General features: G+C 51.5%; 1 protein-coding gene across 6 annotated transcripts in view; it reads right to left on the bottom strand.

Moving 5' to 3' along the window:
• LOC146191104 (uncharacterized) overlaps window positions 1–19,157 on the bottom strand; it is a 145,606-nt gene extending 126,449 nt beyond the window's left edge. For all 6 annotated transcript variants that reach the window (XM_084601578.1, XM_084601580.1, XM_084601582.1 and 3 more), the window contains exon 1: window positions 18,488–19,157. In XM_084601578.1, the coding sequence (XP_084457704.1) occupies window positions 18,488–18,507 (20 nt within the window). In that variant the 5' untranslated portion in view covers window positions 18,508–19,157. The remainder of the gene's footprint in view (window positions 1–18,487) is intronic.
• Between the last annotated feature and the right edge of the window lie 1,011 nt (window positions 19,158–20,168).

Here is a 20,168-nt window from a genome sequence, read left to right as displayed (position 1 = left end):
AGCCGTGGCGCTCTCTTTTTTGTCTTCGCGCGGAGGCCGCTTCCTCCTGCTGCCGGCCCGAGGCACGACGGTTCGTGTGGGATGCCGCGGAACGCAGACAATGCTCGGCGTGGGCACACAATGGAAGCGTTTCGGGCCAAATTGAGGGCAGAAAATAGAGCCCCCTCTTCCAGGTTCTTCTTGCCCTGGCCAGCGCCCGAGTGGTTGGGGGAAAAAAGTACTTGAATAGAAACAAAAAAGAAGACACTGAAGGCTCGCAATGGGCCTTTTGGTTCTCTGGAAGCCGCCGCCTCCAGTTGGCTCGCGGTACGCGGAGTGCCCACAGGAAAAGGAATGACCGGTTACGTTTTTAAAAAGCTGCTTTCAGAACTGTCGGGGGAAAACCGGCAACCGGGCCTGCATGTATAGTCTCGACGTGGACACTCCTATTTTCGATGCCAGCCGTTATACCGATGCTTCTGGGAGGAGAAAAAAAAATCGCGAGAGGGTTGAGTGTGTGTACCTTAATTGTTTGAGCGTTAATTAGGTGCGGTGTAACAGCAAACAATTTTTCAGAGATATGTTATGCTATTTTTTTTTTTACTGGCGAAGTCAGATAGCCCGTGATCAATCCGGACTTTGCCAGGACTTCACCTGCCGTTCTGAAGTGAATTTCTTTTGAGAGATATCAGTGACAATTACCCTGCACGTATATATGCTTAGACATGCTGGTTAGAACGCACGAACCCGAGCTTGAACCCCTGCGCGAACACGGTAGCACAAGGTAAACGTCCGCAGGTTGAGGTTTCCGAAACTGGGGTTTCATAACTGCGAAAAGGAAGAGCAGGCAACCAATGATGGAGCGCAAAACTTACCTGATGCGTGCACTTTGCGAGTACGAACTATAGCCACAAAACATCACACAATCCACGGAGCCTCATTTCTCTTTCTCTCTCTCTCTCGTTTCTCCTCTGATGCCCACAATGCAGCTTTTTCTGCGTACCGAAGATTCACAAGGACATCACAAGGTTCCCGTGAACCGCTTCTCCGGAATTGTGTCCATGATCACCGAAGCGGACGGATCGCCTGTGATCCACACGCCGCCTTACAAAACAACTCCAGAGGCCCATTCTTCCCACACACCACTAGCTACCTCACCACCCGAGCCACTATGGAGACGTAACAGTACAGGTCCCACGCGAAAGGGCCATTCAGCGCTCAGTCGGAGGCCGCGACACCTTGGGTAGAAAGTAGACAGTGCACAGGGAGTGGAGGGAAAGAGTAGAGGAAGTGAAATTTTCAAAATGGGAAACCACGCATCCAGTAGTGAAGAGGGGCGTCAGGTGAAGAAGCTGCTGCCTAGACGGCGAAGAAGGACGGGGCCTCTCACACGAGGTCACGGGGGGCCGCGCATCGTGGGAAAGCGGGCCTCCCGACGCCAGCGGCGGCGACAGCTGGCACTCCCTTCAAGAAGAGCGAGCGACTTCGACCGGGGGACGGGTGCGAGCGAGCCGACAATACCTGCCGGCTGCTGGCTGCAGGTTCACAGCAGCACTTCCTCGCTCGCTGCTGCCGAAAACGCACGATCAAGCAGCGAGATGTGGCTTCGTGCTTGTCTTGTCCTTGTGCCTTGAATGAATTGTCAGTGCACAACCAGTGATTGCAGTAGGTATTAAGTCATATTACCGTGGAATAAACGTGAATTATGAGAAGTGGGAACGGCAAAAACAATATTTTTCTCGAGCCAGACACGACTACACTAGGTCTTAATTTTGATGACGCGAAGACGTTTACGTAAGGTCTTGCGGGTTAGTATTTTTTGATAACAGGTAGTATCTTGTGCTCTGTTTCGGCGGTAAGTTTTGTCATTCAACGTTTTGAGTTGACGCTGTTGGTAGATGATGGTGAATTTTTTTCATTCATGTAAAAAGCTTGCGAAGCAGCAAATCGGACAACGCCAGAACCTTAACTGAAACGGATACCGTTTTTGAATTTCTCTTCCCCTTCTAAAGACCGAAACAGTTGTTCTTGATGTCTTCTAAGTTGTCTTCGTCGCCCAGGTTTCGCTGGCTAAACAAACATCGTACAGCGCGTAGCTTCTTTCTTTTTTAATGCTGGCGTCGTCGACAACTAGACCACGGTACGAGCTAGTGATCTATAGCACCGGGATAGACTATAGTCACAGCTGGCAACGTAGCACAGGTGCTCCATGCGGTCAGCAAAGCGCCAGACAGTGGGAGGGGGCGTTGGAGATCAGAAGGGAGCAGCATTCGACCGAAAATACGGAAGAATCAAATACGCGCGACTACAGGGGAGAGAAAAGGAAAGAGCACGCAGTGGCCATCGTTTGTGGCCTTGAGGTTGAACCTGCTCCACCCCTGGACGCACAGAGTCCTCCCATCGGTTCACTGCCTCTGCAAAGAGGCGACCGCCGACGGGGAGTGGGCACCCTTCCGCGCGTGACGGCGTGCACGAGAGGAACGAAGGAAGAGGAGAGAGCCTGTCCACGCAACGTCTGACGCACCATCAGGAGCAGCAGCACGGCAGGACCCACCATCGCCTTGCATCACAGTCTCTTTGTGACGGAGCATGCAGGCTTCGGGACGACACCATGCATGTTTACGGCCCTCTCGTGTTCGTTGACGCCGGGTGCCTTGAATTTGCTTCACCAGAGTGAAGAGGTGGTGCAGCTCTGGGTGAATGATTTTATTGCGAAAGCAATACTAATCAAGGTTTCGAGCCTTCAGCGTAGCGCGGCCGGTAGCCACGGTTTACCCACGTGAGGCTGTGACGTCACACCCCACGTGACGCTAGGGTGTGGGCTGGCAGGAGCTGCCAACTTGGGTCTCTCGTTTCACATGGGACGGTTATGTCAGAATTAGCCTGCTAGGACCCTGGCATCCATGTTACCCCTATAGGCCACTAAGGCACGTTCATACGGCTTGGTTAAAGCGGGGCTTTATACGTGGGCTAAGGAAGAAGAAAAACAGAAGAAGAGCGCTCGGTCACCCGCAGCTAATGCTTTCGCTCAATATTTGGTTCAGTAGCGTTGAATCCTTGTATTTTTTTCTGACACGTTTTTATATCTCCTCGTACATCAACTTTTACCCTTGAATACCGCTAGTGTGTGCGTGCGTGTGCGTGCGTGCGCGCGCGCGCGCGTGTGTGTGTGTGTGTGTGTGTGTGTGTGTGTGTGTGTGTGTGTGTGTGTGTGTGTGTGTGTGTGTGTGTGTGTGTGTGTGTGTGTGTGTGTGTGCGCGTGTTTGCGCGCGCGCTGTACGTGACAAGAACAGCATACTAAAGATGCCTTTCGGGGATCCGAATACTCTACCGACAGCGCAACATTTCAGTCCGCAATTGTGCACAGCGTGACAAGGGGGTACTAAGCATACAATCGCAGCATTTACGGCCGTGCTAAGGAGACTCGAAATTCCAGAAATTCCACTTAATATTACAGTGACATGTGTCGCAACTGATCAGTGCCGCCAAACCTCGTTCCGCCGCAGCACGCTCGATGGGCCAAAATACGGCAAGTAATTGTAAATCAAGAGAGAAAGAGAGACTTTATCGCATATTAAGCACTCAAATCGCGACCGTCTCCCATGCCTCACGCCTAGAACGAAACAACATCGCAAGTTTTCAGAGGCAGGGTCACTATCGTTTCTACTGCGGCTGCACCAGGCTGCACTAACTGGTAAGCGAAAGAACAGACATCTAGAGAGCGGAAAGCCGAGACGGCGGTACACATCTACACCGCTCTCTTTCCCCCTTTCGTGCCGGGCGAAAGATGATACCAGCCAGCGCGGCTGCCGGGCGCCAATTCCAGCATCCACTTCTCCTTTGTCTCAACCCGACACGAGGCGCCGGGGACAGGAAACGCCCGTCGTTCGCAAGGCACATCAGACGTAACTAGAAACCGTCCCTAAACCGCCAGCTACTCCCTTTCTACGCAGCATATGGAGGCGGCGGTTCACGGGTTGCCAGCAGCACACAGAGCGGCAGCCTCGTCAATGGAGAATAACTCATTCTCTCACACAACCAGCCAGACGGTGGAAGTCATAAACCCCGAAGCTTTTGCCGCCTCCGACGCCGCCGCTCGCTGGCAGCTTTCTCAAGGACGCGGACGGTGCTGCACCTCCCCCCGCAATGCACGGGGAATGCGCGCCGCCAGGATATAGTACAACGCCGCCACCGTGCGCACAGCTGGCTGACGACAATACGGGCTCGACGCCAGAGCGGCCAGACGGACAACCGAGCCGACTGCTTGTTTGTGCATACGTACGGAGAAGCTGGCAGTCTTCTTCCTCGCCCAGTAGCCGGCTGGCAAATCAAGCCCTGCGTGGGACAATGGCCTCTCTTGTCTGCGCACCTCTCCAATTACCCTTGTCCTGCAAATTTGCTGACCTCATCTCAGCATCATACCGTCTTCAAACCATGTAGCGTTTCCATGCCTCGGGTGTGCCATTCTTTAGAGGATTAGGGTAATGGGAATAAAAGCCGCGTCAACCATTCGCCGAATGTTGCGCGACAGGTATACAGTTTAGTATCGTCTCCTACGGCTGAGCAAAAAAAAAAAAAAAAAAAAAAAAAAAAAAACCGGATTTGCGGCTTGCGCGGCGCTTTCCATAATTAAGTCAGAATGACTATACAGCTTTACGGTGCCCGCTAAATGTGATAGTGCGCCAGCTGCAGGAGCCACTGGAGCACGCGTTCACGTGTTCCCGATAAGTATGGTCCACGCTGTACATGAGAGTCGCGTCAGCTAGGAATCTTCGTGTATCAACTGAGCGCATATCATTCGCGTCGCCAGGTTTTTTTAGCGCTGTGCATGTTTTTTTTTTTGTTTGTTTGTTTTTTCGTGCCTCCAGAGAGCGGAGCTTCTCCATGCACATCACTGCGTTGTAACCAGCACGATGGATAAACAAATAGAATTATCTCGCACGAGTGCATATCATTCTACCGACAACGCAATAACTGTGAGACTGTTGTTGTTCTTCCGGCTGATGGGGGCAAGGAAAAGAAAATGCGCGGGCCTACCACACAGCCGCCGCCTCGAAGTGACGGAGTAGAGTTCAAAGATGCCAGAAGAAAGATTGAACGAGGAGACGCGCGTCGCAACAGCTGTTGTCTGCAACCGAAGCGTCGGCGAGTGTGACACTCGCAACTGGCCGCTATATCTTGCATACACACAGCACGTTATTCATAATCACTACTCTCAAATGTGACACGAACGGATACCCCGGTAGCAATTGGAAGACACCGTCACAAATGGCGAAGCCATTCTAGGTTCCAACTTCTAAGCCCCAGAGTACAATAGGGGCAAGCCATCCACCTCCCGCCATAAGGGATTCAAATGGTAAAAATTGAGAACAGAGAAAGGACGCAGACAGAGAGAGGCACGCAGGGCGACGCTGGACTGACAACTGAGTTTATTCAGTTGTCAGTCCAGCTTTGTCTTGTGTGCCTCTCTCTGTCTTGCGTCCTTCCGCTGATTTCAATCTTTACCAATATGTACCAACTGGCCCAGCTCTCCACTCTGCTGAATGGGACTCCAAGTTCAGCGAATATTTTCTATGCAGCCCCGTCAGTCACAACACTTTCGACGGCGCCAGGCGGTGAGAAAGCGCACCTACGCGGCGACGGCCAGAACATTGGGTAGAGCCGCGACAGCTATCCACCGAAAGCAACACCCATTGAACGCTGGCGCGCTTGGAGCACACAGAGGTTGTGTGGACGTTGAGACGTCCTCCGCCCCCGTCTTCTTGAGACGGCGGGGCGCGAACCCAGCCGGACAAGAGCGACCGGTCGCCCCGCTTGCGACACCCGCCAAGCGGTCAGCAGAGCAGGACGCGGGCGCCCAGCGCTGTCGCCGTTGTCGCTGCCCGAGCATGCGTGTGGTCGCGTCGACGGATGCGAAGAAAAGAAAGAGAGAGGGCAGGTGGGTGGACGGAATGGCGGCATACCTTCCTCCGTGCTTTTTCACCTCCTGACCGGCCCCACTGTCTCCGCGACCACAACGTCGACGGGCACAATGGACGCATGCCGCAGGGGCGCAGCCTTCGGCCGCTAGAAGTCGGCCATTAGGCCCTCCGTGGGCCGGCCGGCGTGCCCGCGTTTTCTCCGCCCGTGGTCATTGTGAGGAGAGGCCACGCACTCATCCCACCAGAAGAGCGGCCGATACAACTGGGCCCTCATCGCGACTGCGCGCCCGCATAAGCGTCTATTGGCAGGTTCTGTAGCTGCTGCTGCCGCCGCGAGGAAGAACCAGAGGAGCCCGAAGGATATGATCACGCTTTGCTCTTTTTCTGTTTTCCAAAGCGACGCGCGCACGACGCAATATCCGCAGAAAACTTAACGGGCGTGCGTTTTACTACGTGCGTGCCTTATATACTCCCTCTTTCCTACAGCATCACTTCACCTCCCCGTGCACCCACCACCCTCCCCCCAAACTGAAGGATCGTGCTCTACCAATCTGTCTATTGTCAAGAAATGAGTTATAGGTATCGGCTTCACCCTTTCCCCCCGCCCGCCCACAAGGAGGATCACTCGCTTGTCTGCATACACTGCAGAGCTGGACGGCGCAATTGTGTACTAGGCCCGCAGTCGGTGTTTGTATGAGATGCCCGCATGCGTGCAGCAAGCAGCTGCCGCCGCGGATGTGCGTATGCAGGATGTGTAGGCGGCCCACATAGTCTTCCTGCTCTTTCTTTCTTTCTTTTTTCTTTTTATTTTTGGTCGCGATAAAAGAAAACAGGAGCGCTATATCACACTCTTTTCGAAAGCGTGCGCTCGGTATGCACGCACAGATAGTAAAACGAGGCCGCCTCCATGCTGTTGCACAAGTCTCGAGCATTCACTGGTGCAGGCTTTGTCGCTCTCGCATTCTTCGTCGAGGCGACAGTGAACGCGTGTACAAGGCGTAAGTACCATGATGACGTAGCATCAGTTCACAAGATGCAGCATTGCATTCGATAAGACGGAAAAGAAAAGAAGAAAAATGAGTGGTAAACTCGCCAATTTAGCTGGCATACGCATCTCACTCTCTCACTCGCGAGTACGTCTTCGCGAATATCGGCGTGCAAGCAAGGCAAGAAGATTTCACACACTTTCTATCGCGGTACACACCACAGCTGCGACGCCCTGCCGAAAGCGAAACACGGTTTTCTTAGGCACCGTTCTCTGTAAACTGAAACCCAGTGGATGCAACGATATGCAAAGGGAACAATTAAGATGGCGAGTTAAGCGGACGTCAGGCTCGTCAGTCAGGCAGGCCGCAGAGTGAGTGACCGGCTTAATCAGGGCTCCGTGACCTCCTTGCGGGCGATTAAGAAGCAGAAAGCAAGCACTCGATAAATACAAGCTAGCGAACAAGCGTTACGGCTCATACATACGTGACACGAAAGCGGAGTGCTGTGGAAACAGGGCACTGAACCCCGACTCGCCGCTCGAGCGGGGAAAAGCGCGCCGAGGTTCGCTTTCTACGGGTCACTCATAGCAAACACAAGCGACGCCTCCAAAGGGGACTAAAAGAAGAACAAGAATAAAATACGTAGAACGAGCAAAGAACAAGAAAAAGGCAACGGGAGTACCCGGAAGAATCTATGGCAAACACTCAAGCAAATGGCCGACGCTCAAGCGTGCTCCATCAAAGCGTCACACAGTATATAACGGGCCAAGAGGAAGCAAGGGAGGAGGTCGAAGCAGCGGCATCCTTCGATGCGCATTAAAACTGTTTTACCTGCCAACGCGCGCGGCGGCAGCGACTCAATCTTTCGCATTAAGAAGCCACAGCCGTCCTCAACCCCGTCGCCAAGGCTGGTGCACGTCAACTTAGCCACGCTCCCCGGCTTCCAGGCTCGATGCCACTTCACGGCTGCTGACCTGCGCCGGCTTGGCCCGGCACACTGCATGGGCACTTGTGTTTGCTGGCAGAGGAACGGGAAGAAGGGAAGCACGCAATGCGACGCGCTCGAATTCCAGGTCTGCCTCTCCAAGCGATTCGCGCCGAGTGCCAATGGGAAACAGGTTCTGCAGAAAGGAGGGAGCCACACCGGAGGATCGCTTTGCCCGCATCGCCGCAGGGCCGAACCGCTGCTCTACGCGGTGGTCGCCGGCGTGATGCGGACGCTGATCTTGCCTGACCCCCTGGTCCATCCTTCCGCTCGTGGCGAAGTACGCCGGGCCATGGTTCGCTGCTTGCTTACAACACTGTACGTACATACGTGCTACGTACGTACGTGTGTGCGTGCGTGCGTGTGCACGTACACTAGCGCCTACAGTACATTAGTGAGCACGTGTGTCCGCCAGTGTGCATACGGTACGTTCGTAATTACGTACACCACCGCGTTGTGCAGGCTCTGCTCCACTGGATGATCCATTCAACGTAGACTGCGCATTCATCGAACGAATCACCGAAGCTGGTCCGTGTGGGTTTTATCCCGACCCTTAGAACCACTGTCGCCGCGCAGGCATCGCTGGCCGTGGTGATCTCCGGCAAATCAGAAGCAAGAGTACCTTCCTTGAAGCTGTGCAAACTATTCTGATCATGAGGAAAACAAAGATCACTGCGAACAACACTAGCAAGTATTAAGGAATAGGAGGAGAAAAGACGAGCCGTTACTAACAATGGACCATATGTGCCCGATGGGCCGTTCGCGGACTATTCCGCTGCGCCTTGACACAGAGCGCTTATTTTCCGGGTCGCACTGCACCCAACACCCGAGAAGGAAGAGGCACAGGGGTCGGAGGTAGCGGCCACAGCCGGCCGTTCCGGGAAAAAGTACGCGAGGAAAGGCCGAACGGCATCATCGGATGCGCACGCGTCCATTGCGACAGAGATTCGCCGAGGCCTTTTCGCTCTCGGCACAGGCAGTCACGCGGTGGAAATTGCTGGGTGCCCCGTTGTGCACCCCGAATAATGCCTGCTTCGCAGGGGGAAGCAGTGAGAGTAACCTTAAGGTGAAATGGGGAGGGGGGGGGAGAGCATCGCGTAGCAATATTTCGAAGCAACGCCCGACGAAAGCACCCAGCGCGGCTTCGGCTATGTGAAGTTCCGTCGTTTGATCAGTAAGTATGTATGCGCATCATTTATTCAATCTACTCGACCAGCAAGCATGCAGGACGACGCATACGCGATGTGGAAAACGGCATAATTTCGCTTACATCAGACAGAACTTAATGGCCAGAAAGCGATGCCAGCGGCACGTCTGTTCAGAACAGACAGAATGGTGCAAGCAAAGACAAAGAGGTGGGCCTTAGTGGTGATTCCCTGACGACTGCAGCGCTCTAGGGAAGACTGAGGGCGGAGAGGGCGACAGTATAGGGACAGCGGATAGGTACGAACATATACGCCCACGTCGCCAATTCGTCCAGTCACCGAGGTGAGTACATACACGTGCTGCACAAAAGGCGGAGTAACGTCCGAACAACCCGCAGAAATTTTAAGACATCCCACCAAGTCCGACCGCCGTCAGAAGTTGCCGCTTCTGGTGGAATCGGGAAGTATTTCAAGCTCTAGCCGATACTGGTACCCGCCAACTCCAATTGCCTTCCAAGGACGCTCCCCGAAACTGTTGGCCGGCGCATCACCTCGCGAATCGCATTTTAGCGGGCAAACCTATGTGTCCGCAGAACACCTTGCCCTGTTCTCAGCCTCACTGTCCGCGGTACTGCATTGCCCGTCGCCGCACACATCGGCTATGCTCTTCGAGGGACAAGGCCTTCCTGAAATGCACACATTCTCTCCAGGCATCAGCGAAGGGAGATAGTCGACGGGAACGTTCATGCAGCCCTGATTTCGTGCGGGCGTTGATTTGTGTACACATCCCAACCAACAAACCACCGTAACAACGCCAACTTGAATGGCGCCGCCCGCCTCTTCGTAGAAACTCCGCGCACGTACGCCATGTGCCTCTCCGAAGTGAATGTGTGCGTGTATGTACGCAGTCTATATACAGCCCAGCCTGAAGGCGTGAGAGAGCCGGACCACGAATGCGTGACGAGCTGCCAGCCGGGCACGCGATACAACGCTGGATAACGAACTCGACCGCTTCGTGACCTCATCGGGACACGCCTTGTCCAAACGGAGGACAAGGTCCCCCTCCCCTTTCCCCGTCGGGCATTGTTGCCGCCGCCGACGCGCGCAAACCGCGACACGAGACTGGCGTTGTGTGCATGCCCGATCTCAGCGGGGATTCAATGCGACGCCAGAGAAGAGACACGCATATGGTGAACGCAGCGTCGCGAGGCTGCGAAAAGGGATTCAAAGGAGCACACCCTTCCCTCACCCACTTTTCTCTCCCATTCACGCGTCCTTGCCGCTGGAGGCCTGTTAACCCTCCTCCTTCTATAGCGCTTATTAACGATGCTCGTTTTAATTGCCTAAAGAACTGTCTTCTCCGTCCACTTCTCCCTGCTTGCTTCCTTTTGTGACGCGCACTATGGACAGAAATCGTAATGAGGACGGCGATGTTTAAGCGTGTAAATGCTTGTGCTTTTAGTCTTTGTTGCACGCAGGGGGGTTCTGTTGGCCTTGATGGATGCTAGATATATACTAGCGGGCGTTTCAGCGAAAACTTCAAGGAAATGTTAAAGAATTGCAAAGTTTTCTCTGTCATTCTCAAAAATAACGGCCATGCAGTTATCCTGCATCCAAATAATTAGTGTGGGACGCATGAAGTTCGAATTTGGCGCCGTATAGTCACTGCAACACGTCATCAGAGGACATTGTGTTTCCAGCGATCTTTTATAGTTCGTCTAAAGCGTTCAGTTTCAGTTTCGTGCGCATTTGCTTCAGCTGCAGGGCTTTAGAAGAGTTTTTCTCAGTTTGAAAAACTAACATGACTTCTTCACGACCGGAAGATTGCTCCCTATTCTATATTAACTTTTTCTTTTGTTTTGTTTTCTTGGGGGGGGGGGGGGGGGTCGATCTCTTCATTTTTATGAACTTTTTTTATTTTTTTTAGATGTGCTAAAACGTACCTGTATAGTGTACGATGTAAACAGTGCTAGATACAGATCTTTCACCGGCCACACCATGAACCTTCCTTCGCTTTTTTCCTTGTGTTGAACATCGATTCGTTGGAGAAGTGAGTGATTTTAACTCCGGTCCACTTAGAGATGTTGACTAATTAGCTCTCGCCCTACCATCTCATCTACTAGCCGTCCTGGTTAGCTCAGATGGAGAGATCGACTAATCCGGAATGGCGATGGTCCCGGGTTCGAACCTTGCACCAGGACTGCCCTGGACAAACTTTCTCATAAGTTTCCGAGAATTCTGTGCAGCTTTCCTTAGTGGCCATATGGACGCGCTTCAGTGGATAATAATGAGTAATTACTCCCTTATTGCAATTTATTACTTCATGTATACGAAGTTTAAGTGTGCCAAAATATGTTTACAAGTTCAGACGTCTTTAATAATATAAACTATTTTTGCTTTTGCTTCTCACATTGCGATTCAAAGGCAGTGAATTAGTTCCTCATGAACGAAACCTCTGTAGGCGTCTATGAATATACCTGGAGGCCATCCAAGGCCATCAAACTATCTCGAAAGCGGCCAGAACAGAGTGCTCCCCCACATGTATACGCAATATCATGTTTTACAACTACTCCTCGCACGCCTGCCTAAAAAGCGAATAATTACGCACTGAGACTACAGCTTTTTAGCATATATGTAAGGTGCCCCACTTTTATAGATTGTAACTTAATACTAAACATAAGACAAAACTTCAACAAAAGAAACAAATAAGAAATATTAAGCAAAAATTAACTATACCTGCCAAATGCACAAAACAAAAATTTGGCCCAATGGAAAGTAGCGTTTCATACCGAGCGCTACAATGGCTCGCGGCGCCATTGAGCGACGAGTGTTAACGCCAAGCACGCTGATGCGTGCTACGTGACGTTCTTACTCATTTGCGAACAATGCGCCATGGAAAAACTAGGAGTCGCTTCGCTTTCATGGCTATATCAAAAGGCACCGCCGCCTGAGGAACGTTGTCGCAAAAGGAGTTTTGTAACTGGAGCACATGGGCCGCCGTAATCCTCTCCCCCAACTCGCACTTTCGTGCTGCGAGAAAGTCGTAACAAACAAATACGAGACCCCCGACGGAAACAAGAGCGCAGGTGATGGAGTCACGGCGATGCCTGAAAAGCCCAGCGACACACCTGACTTTCGTCATCCTAAATGCGAAAAAGAAGAAGAAAAAACACGGAAAGAGAAACAAAGCCGGCGTGTAAAACTCAAAAAGCGCCACTGCGGTTGACGACCGCTCTATATCCATATGCGCCCCCGCGCACTCGCGGCCGCTGCTTTTGAGAAAAAAAACTGCCGCAGTTGCGGTTTTGAAAGGACGCCAAAGCGCGTCAAAAGAAACCCGCAAGCGAGAGCTTTGAGGCCACTGTTGCGGTCGGATTTTTTTGTTGTTGTTTTGTTTCTTCTCACCTTTCAAGTCGCATTTCGCGAGAAACCAAGCGAAAAATGTATATATATAAAAGACGAAGAAAAAAACGGCGAAATCAAGAATATGCGGTGCCCTCTTTTAGTGCTTCCATCCAATCGTATTCGAGCGAAGGAGAAAGCCATCACGAAAAAAAAAAAAAGCACGAATCAGTGATGCACACATAAGACGAGCTGAGGTTGCAACGGCCGCGTCACGGCAATTCACAAATTACATCGAAAAAGCGAGACGCGGTGTCATGATTTGAGGGGGGGAAAAAAATGGAAGGGACTGCAGGAGAAGCAGGATAAACGCTGCTTTGTAGCCTCTCCGTTCTTGCACTTTTGATTTTGAAAACTCGGTCACGTACGTCTTTTAAACCCGACAACAATCTTCATTTCTGAAAAACGGTGATATCGCCGTCTGCAGTTCACCGACTTGCGCGGCATGAGACCGTTTTCTTCTGTCTTTTTTTTTTTTTTTCTTAAAGGGGGAGGAGAGGAGTCATAGAAACGCGCTCTAGATCATGTCGCGCACGTTAGCAAGTGTTACGCACCAGCTTTTTTTTCTTCTCCTTTTCCGCGAAGCGCTTATGAGCGTAAGCTGATCAAACACTCGCAAGCAGCACAGTTAATGTGCTACCAATAGCTGCGCGCGAGCTAATATTCGGCATTTTTACACAGCGCTCGAACATTCACCGAAATATAGAGAATCATTCGAGGGGAAGACGAAACGGTGGAACCAATTTAATCTTAGGTAACCTGCCCAGACGCTTTTAGCTTCAAAGTTATAGATGTTGTACGTTCCATAATAATTAATACACTTTATACGCTGGCACATACATACACCCGGGCTCACTCCTAGCTTGATTTCCTCCAGCAGGGACTCTGCACCGGACACCAAGATACATGCGGAGGCCTGGACGCGCGGCCTTCATTGAATCGAATGAGCGATCCTGCACTAAGCAGATGAACGCGCTGCGACTGCTAAACCATAGCAGCGAGCTATCCACCTTCGCCAGTGACCTTGCATCCGGTTGCCTGCTTTCACGCTAAGCTTTTTGCGCAACCCTGTACTTTTGCTCAATTTGCCGCGAACACCTATGCATACACAACACGAGAATTAACGAAATGTCGCATAAACTTCGAGTGCTCGGCGATACAGGAGCAATGTTCTGGCGCCAGCTTTTTAGAATGCATAAATCGTTTAGAAAAGAAAGAAAAAACCAGGACGAAAACACTTACTTCACATTCTGCGCGCGGCTGTAAGGATTCGAATGTTTTTTCACTCCGGTTTCGAAAGTGCAGTTAATCTGATCCCTGATCCCGTATTCGGAACGAGCTTACGGTCGCTCGCTTCTGACCCCGGCCTTTCGCTTCTGCTTCGCACTCGTCCATCCGTCGCCAGGGGCGTTTCTGCGGTGCTGCTGCCGGGCTCAAGAAGCCAAACACGAAGCGAGCGAGAGCCCCGGTAAAATACTAGCACACGCGTCAAGCCACGCGCGTCTTTGTCTCAACGACCTCTCCCACTCTACTACGACGCGCGGACAGCTATCGAAGAAAGAATCTGTGTCACGCGTCGCATGCGCTCGACGCGCGAAGTGTCGCCCCCGTAGAAAGGGACAGCGGATCGACACTATCTGAAGCGACGACTCTGGTGCTGGCTAGGTGGACAGAAAGCGCACTTGCCACGGCTCTAAAAGCTTCGCAGCTTTGATTCCGAAGGAAAAAGCTGAAGGAACCGCGCTCTCAGTCAACACTTCAGTGGGACGCCAACTGCTTTTATGGCACTAGGAAACCACGCTCATGGCTCAGCGCCTGTGATGTATACTAGCAAGACGAGACAGCGGGTTCGAACTCGGCCGCGGCGACCGCATTTCGAAGGAAATTGAACAATGTCTATGAGTGTTAAAATGACCTCAGACTCAAATGTAATTCGGTGCACCCCCGTACCGGAGCCCTCTGTGCAGCTTTTAGACGTAGGCAGTTATTAATTTACTAAGAGATTACATTTTTTTTCCTATCAAATTACAGGTTTTTTTTATTATTATTTTGATGTAGATTTCAGGTCACAATCCTTGTTCCTTCGTTGTCCTCAAAGGGCTAAATGTACCTGCCAACGTCAGCGAGTCTACGAAATGGAGCAAAGCCTATAAACAAAATAAAACAAAAAGAGTTACGCTGATAGCACCCAAGCTCGAACAACATACCAAGCAGAAAACTGCGTGCACAGAGCTGTTAAAATAGTCAGTGCAAGACAGTTCTGCGCTCTTTATGCTACAGCTGAACTCGGCTCTAGACAGCGCCACGGTATATACTGGTCACGAGCACTAAAAAGGAGAACCGTTACTGAAGTCGAAAGTTGGACGGAAACTTGTTAGTGACCGGGGGTAGAGGTATTTTTACATTTTAATTGCGCCGAGTGCTTATCGGCCCTCATAGTAAGCACCGGACACCCAGCGGCGTTCACCGACAGATACCGGTCGTTCGATAGCCAACGAGCAGCTCTCGGCGATAATATTGCCGCTGCCTCGCAGCCAATTCGTACAATGGCTCCCGGAGATGAACGAGTAGTCTCTGAGACTGACCCCGTGGTGTGTTGCACACCACGGGCTCATGGATCAGATGAGCGCAGCAGCAGGGCGAGACATTCACGGAGCTGTATGTATACACATGGAGGATCTGCGTAAGGGCGTCCACGTTTAGGCAGGCTCCCGAGACCAACGAGATATAAAGCGTTATGGAAGGTATTGATAGGGATGCCGTTTAAATGCTTCCGGACACCGTTGTCTTCGTCATCAGCTTGTGCCAGCTCTCCGAAGAGCTCCAAAAGCAAACTAATTTTCACTTTTTGCACCACACGGCAGGCTGGGGTATAAGTTCATGCACCATCTACAAAACATGACTCGTCTTTTTTGCCGGCAAACCAGCAAAGAATGCAGAGGGCCCTGAGCGATGTCGAAGTCTGGCCGCTTCCTTGCCGCGTGCCGTTTGCAAGCAGGAACGAACGGCTATACCGACACTGCTGTGCAAAAGAATGTAGGATTGCATTTCGCATTCCATGATACGTCAACATTCTGGCCACATTTCTCGCATGCCGGAGAGAACCTGAATCTGCCGCTGACGGCCGACGTGTGTTTACAGGATCTCAAGGCGCGAACAGCTCAGTTCACTGAGTCAAAACACATGCACTTGCATGTGTGAGAGAGAAAGCGGACAGCAAAGTTTCGGTTTTTCGCAGGACAAACGAAGTGGAGCGCTGTTTCATGAATGCTGTGAATCACGAAGAGTATTCGAAATGGCCTAACCGTTATAAAGTCTCGAATTACAAGCGAGTGAAGTGGTTTCTGCGCTCAGTTGCTTTTATGTTCACCTGGACCTTTTTCTTGGAATGGCTCTTGAATTCCTAAACATCCACATCCATGCATGTCCCTCGCGTAGCTTTGCCTTGTCGACTACGCTGCGGTATACTAAAACACTATAGCTGTGGAAACCGACCATGCTATTATTGTCTACAGTTGGCTGCTTCCTGGCTGCAGTCTGACTTAGTTGCGCAAACGCATATGATATATCTCATGGAGCCCCGCTCGTCTCTCAATACGCGTGTGGAATGAATGGGCGAAAGCAATGCACTATTTTAAAGCAGCTAGTGCTTGTACAGGCTGAATGTTTTCAGGAAACCTGGTGTAGACGCGCGCCTTAGTCCGTGAATCCCTTCCCGTGTGCACATGATACCGCGACGTGCCACTTACAGCACAGCAGTGACCTGTAAGGTACACCTCACCATTTCCGGCCTGCTAGCATTCAGATGACAGGTGAGTATCACAAAATTAGGTTCTAACTGACTGATTGCACAGATTCCACCTTCTTTGCACAACCGTTTTGTTTTTCCTCCGCGCACATTTTTACGTCAGTTTCAAATTAGGAAACGCCAGGCTTGAAGTACAGCGGCTGCAATTAAGTTGCTATCCGTCCTTGCCAGGGTCTATGCCAGCACTTCGAGGCAACTCTTCCGATTCTCGACAGCAGACATGCTTGGACAGTTAGAGGCAAGGCAAGAAAAAAAAAAAAAAAAAAGCGGGTTCTAGCACATATGTCGGCGCGCGACCGCATTTCGAGGATCCCAGGGCGGTCATAGAGCAGAGACATTAGTTTGCCAACCAAGATCCGTATAACTCGTGCATAAGATCCGTATGGTCTTTCCAGTTGTGATGTATGGATGCGAGAGTTGGACTGTGAAAAAGGCTGACCGCAGAAGAATTGACGCGTTTGAATTGTGGTGCTGGCGAAGACTCTTGAGAGCTCCTTGGACTGCCAGATCAAATCAGTCGATATTGTCGACCATAAACCCTGACTGCTCATTGGAGGGTCAAATTCTAAAGTTAAAGCTCAGCTACTTTGGTCATCTGATGAGAAGAGAGGAGTCGCTGGAGAAAGATTTGATGTTGGGAAAGGTTGAGGGTCACCGGAGAAGGGGTAGGCAGCGAACGCGATGGTTAGATGGCATTCTCGAGGCGCTGCAGGTGAAGTTATGTGATGTTAGGAAGATAGTGAGAGACCGGAAAGCGTGGCGTGATATGATACATAGGGTCACGAAGAGTCGACACGACTGAACTGAACTGAACTGAGGGCGGTGCTTATAGTGCTGCTTGAGCAATGCGGTGCACAAGAATCGCATACGGTGACCCTTATGCCCAAGGAAAGATTCAACAGACGTGTTGAATGATATCAAACCGCTCCACGAACGGCTGACGATAAGCTCAGACTGTTACGTTTATAGCGTATTTCTTGCGGTTACATGCGCTTCATCAAGCATCATCACCCTGGCCGAGTTTAGGTTACATCGACCAGAGATGCGTACAATGAGTAAACAATGCAAGCTGCCTCGTTTAACTGGGCAAGCCAATTACGACAACGCAGCCAGCGTAAGATCAAGAAAAAGCTGTAACAGAAAATTCGGACATTTCAAGATTGTTGCTCTAGTGATTTCGTCAATGGAAACTAAAACCAAACCGTGGAAATCAACGATGATGCAGCCTTCTCCAAGGGGGCGCGACGAAATTTTTTTCTCTTCGGGAGCATTTTCCGCAGTGTGTATCGGCTAACACGCAAGTCCCAGTGCAGCCAGCTACAAGTCGCTCACGTAAATAGCTGGAATATAATGTCAGGGATATGACCAAGGGCTACCCAACACGAGCGCTTTAACGGTTTTAAGTATTTGTTAGGCATAAGATAAAAAAAATAGAAGCAAACGGCTCGCCATGCCATAAAAAAATACAAAAAAAAAACTTCGCACTTTTACAAACAATCACAGTGAAACTGTACCTTGACGATCTGGCGCTTTGGTGCACTGAGTGGAAATGTATCGCAGTAGGTGCGATCGCCTCACTAGCTTCTGTCGCTTTTTATGGTAAGTGATGACAGCCACAGCAACGGAAATGTAATTAGAAAGCCTTAAGGAAGGCTACGAGCGGCGTGAATGCGACTGCGTCCGCCTAAACTACTGTCGGCGTCAATCTGTATTACTACGACGGGCGCTCTGAGTCAGTCTATGATGCTCGGTACGCTTGCAGGTATCCACGAAAATCTTACCCCATCATCAGCTAATCCATCTTGTTTCGCTGACGATTGTTTTCATGACTTCCGAGTTCTGTTCCGCACACTTTTCCATTACATCACCCATTCCGCTCATCGTTCTTTACTACATAACGCCGGCCAAAACGTCAATCATAAGTCATAACACTGTGTTCAAAAGGCAATTAATGACAAATAAGCGGAACACACGAACAAAAAAATAAGGGAACATGAGGAGTGTGTGTGCGGGGGGGGGGGGGGGGGGTTGTAAATGTTCTTTCAACAAATATTTCCCGTGCGAAACAGGACGTCGTGCTCAGGCAAGACAAACGCCATTAAATGAGTTTCAAACGGAACTCGGATGATTTCAGAACCCCTCGAACGTCTGCCATCGTTTACAGGCTTCTACAGGTTCAGAACCGGCTCTCGCAATCTCACCTGTTTCTCTTCCCTACTCTTTTGAATCTCTTTATGACGCTCGTGCAGAGCAAAACCCACCTGGTCCGGCCGGGCTTCATGCTGGCTCCGTCTCCCGGACTGCGACACGGAGGAGCCGTGACGAGTCGACCCTGGCGTGGCACAGAGCGATATTCCGGTCGAAGAAGGTTGCGGTTATCCGTGCGGAGGAGCTTCGACCACCACGGACGACGAAGACAAGAGCGCAGCGGCGCAGGTCGAACTCGAACAGAACTCGGTCGGCGGCACTGACCGGGCCGCAGTAGCTGCCTCTGACGGGCTCACATGTCCGACAGCGAGCTCACGGCACAACGAACCACCACTCATTCGGAGAAGGTGCGTCGCCGAAGGGGACACGGAACAGGTAGCGAGCCACGTCCGCCGTCGGCTTCTTTCTCTCGGCCGAACTGAGGAATAATCGCCGGGTGCCGTACGCCTAGCTCCGGTAAAATATCTCCCACCGTACCAGGAATCACCGGTCCAGGCCGAGAAGACCTCGACTCGATGACGGACGTCACGGAAAGCGCGCACGCACAAGCATACACACACACACGTAAAGTTGATCCAGCAGCAACAGCCGCCGCGGATCACTCGTCGGCGAAGCTGAGAATGGACGGACGCGACCGACCGGCCAGCCAGTCAGCCCACTTCCCCTCACCTGGCCTGCGGAACGGGCCAGACAGGCAGCCAGAAAGCGAGTAGGTTGCGGCTGAGAGCGCAGGCAGAAGCGGGGCCACGTGACTTCCTCTGCGCGCACTTCCAGCGAGGAGACGGCGTGGCGAGGAGGAAGAACGAGTATGGGCGTTGTGGTGGGGGGAACGCTGGAGGGTGGAAAAATAAGAGCGCAACGCTGCCGCCGCTGCTTGCGCTTTCTGCGTGTGTGCAAACAGTACCACCACTGCGGTAACTGCGGTGCTTTGCGGACGCTCCAAGTCCAGGGTGAGGCCCAGCCGTCGGTCGGGAAGCGAGGAGGGAAGAGAAAGGCGAGGCAGCGACCGTGTTTGTGCAGGCACACAAGTGCGCGCACATGACTGCCCGATGGCTGTGCCACAGCTGGCAGTGCGGAAGGGATGTGCGTAGTGCGCACAGGTTGGTACACAAATGCTGCGCTGCCTTGCCTCCATGCTGCTGCTGTTTTTCTTGCACCCTCATGCGCCATTCATCTGGCCTAGTGACTTCTACTGCCGATGCTCCTCTTTTGAATCCACAATGCAAGCGCGTCTTGCCAGGCATTGCGTCCCACAATGGGGGAAAAATAAAAAACTTGGCGAGGAGAAAGTCGAAGGGTGCGTGAATGAAAAGTATGCGACGGCGTGTGCACGGGTCAGGTGTTCGATTCGGAAGTGGGCGCCAGGCGTGAGCTGCTCTGATCAAACTATTCTAGCACCATGGTTCTGATACATCAACTGTACTATATATCCCTACCAATGAAAAAGTGATTGTTAAACTCCTTTCAACCTTGTTTAAAAACCACGATGTTCGACAAACACAATGCAAGGGGATGCGGTTGTTATCCGTGCGCTCAGCGAAATTAGTTTAATAATTTTTGTAACTGCGCGTATCCTCCACGTTGACGAATGCACTTTGAAAGAATGTATATATGGCAGACTAATCTGATGTGACGAAATTGTCCCTCGACTAATGTCTGGCTCGTAGACTAATGTTCGTAGCTTTTCTGTACCCGTCTGAACTTCAAAGCAGGCACTCGAAGTGCAGAGAAAGT

This window comes from Amblyomma maculatum, chromosome 4 (assembly GCF_055883805.1).
Source record: "Amblyomma maculatum isolate TAMU_Amacu chromosome 4, ASM5588380v1, whole genome shotgun sequence".
NCBI lineage: Eukaryota > Metazoa > Arthropoda > Arachnida > Ixodida > Ixodidae > Amblyomma > Amblyomma maculatum.
This window is presented reverse-complemented; position numbering and strand designations above follow the sequence as displayed.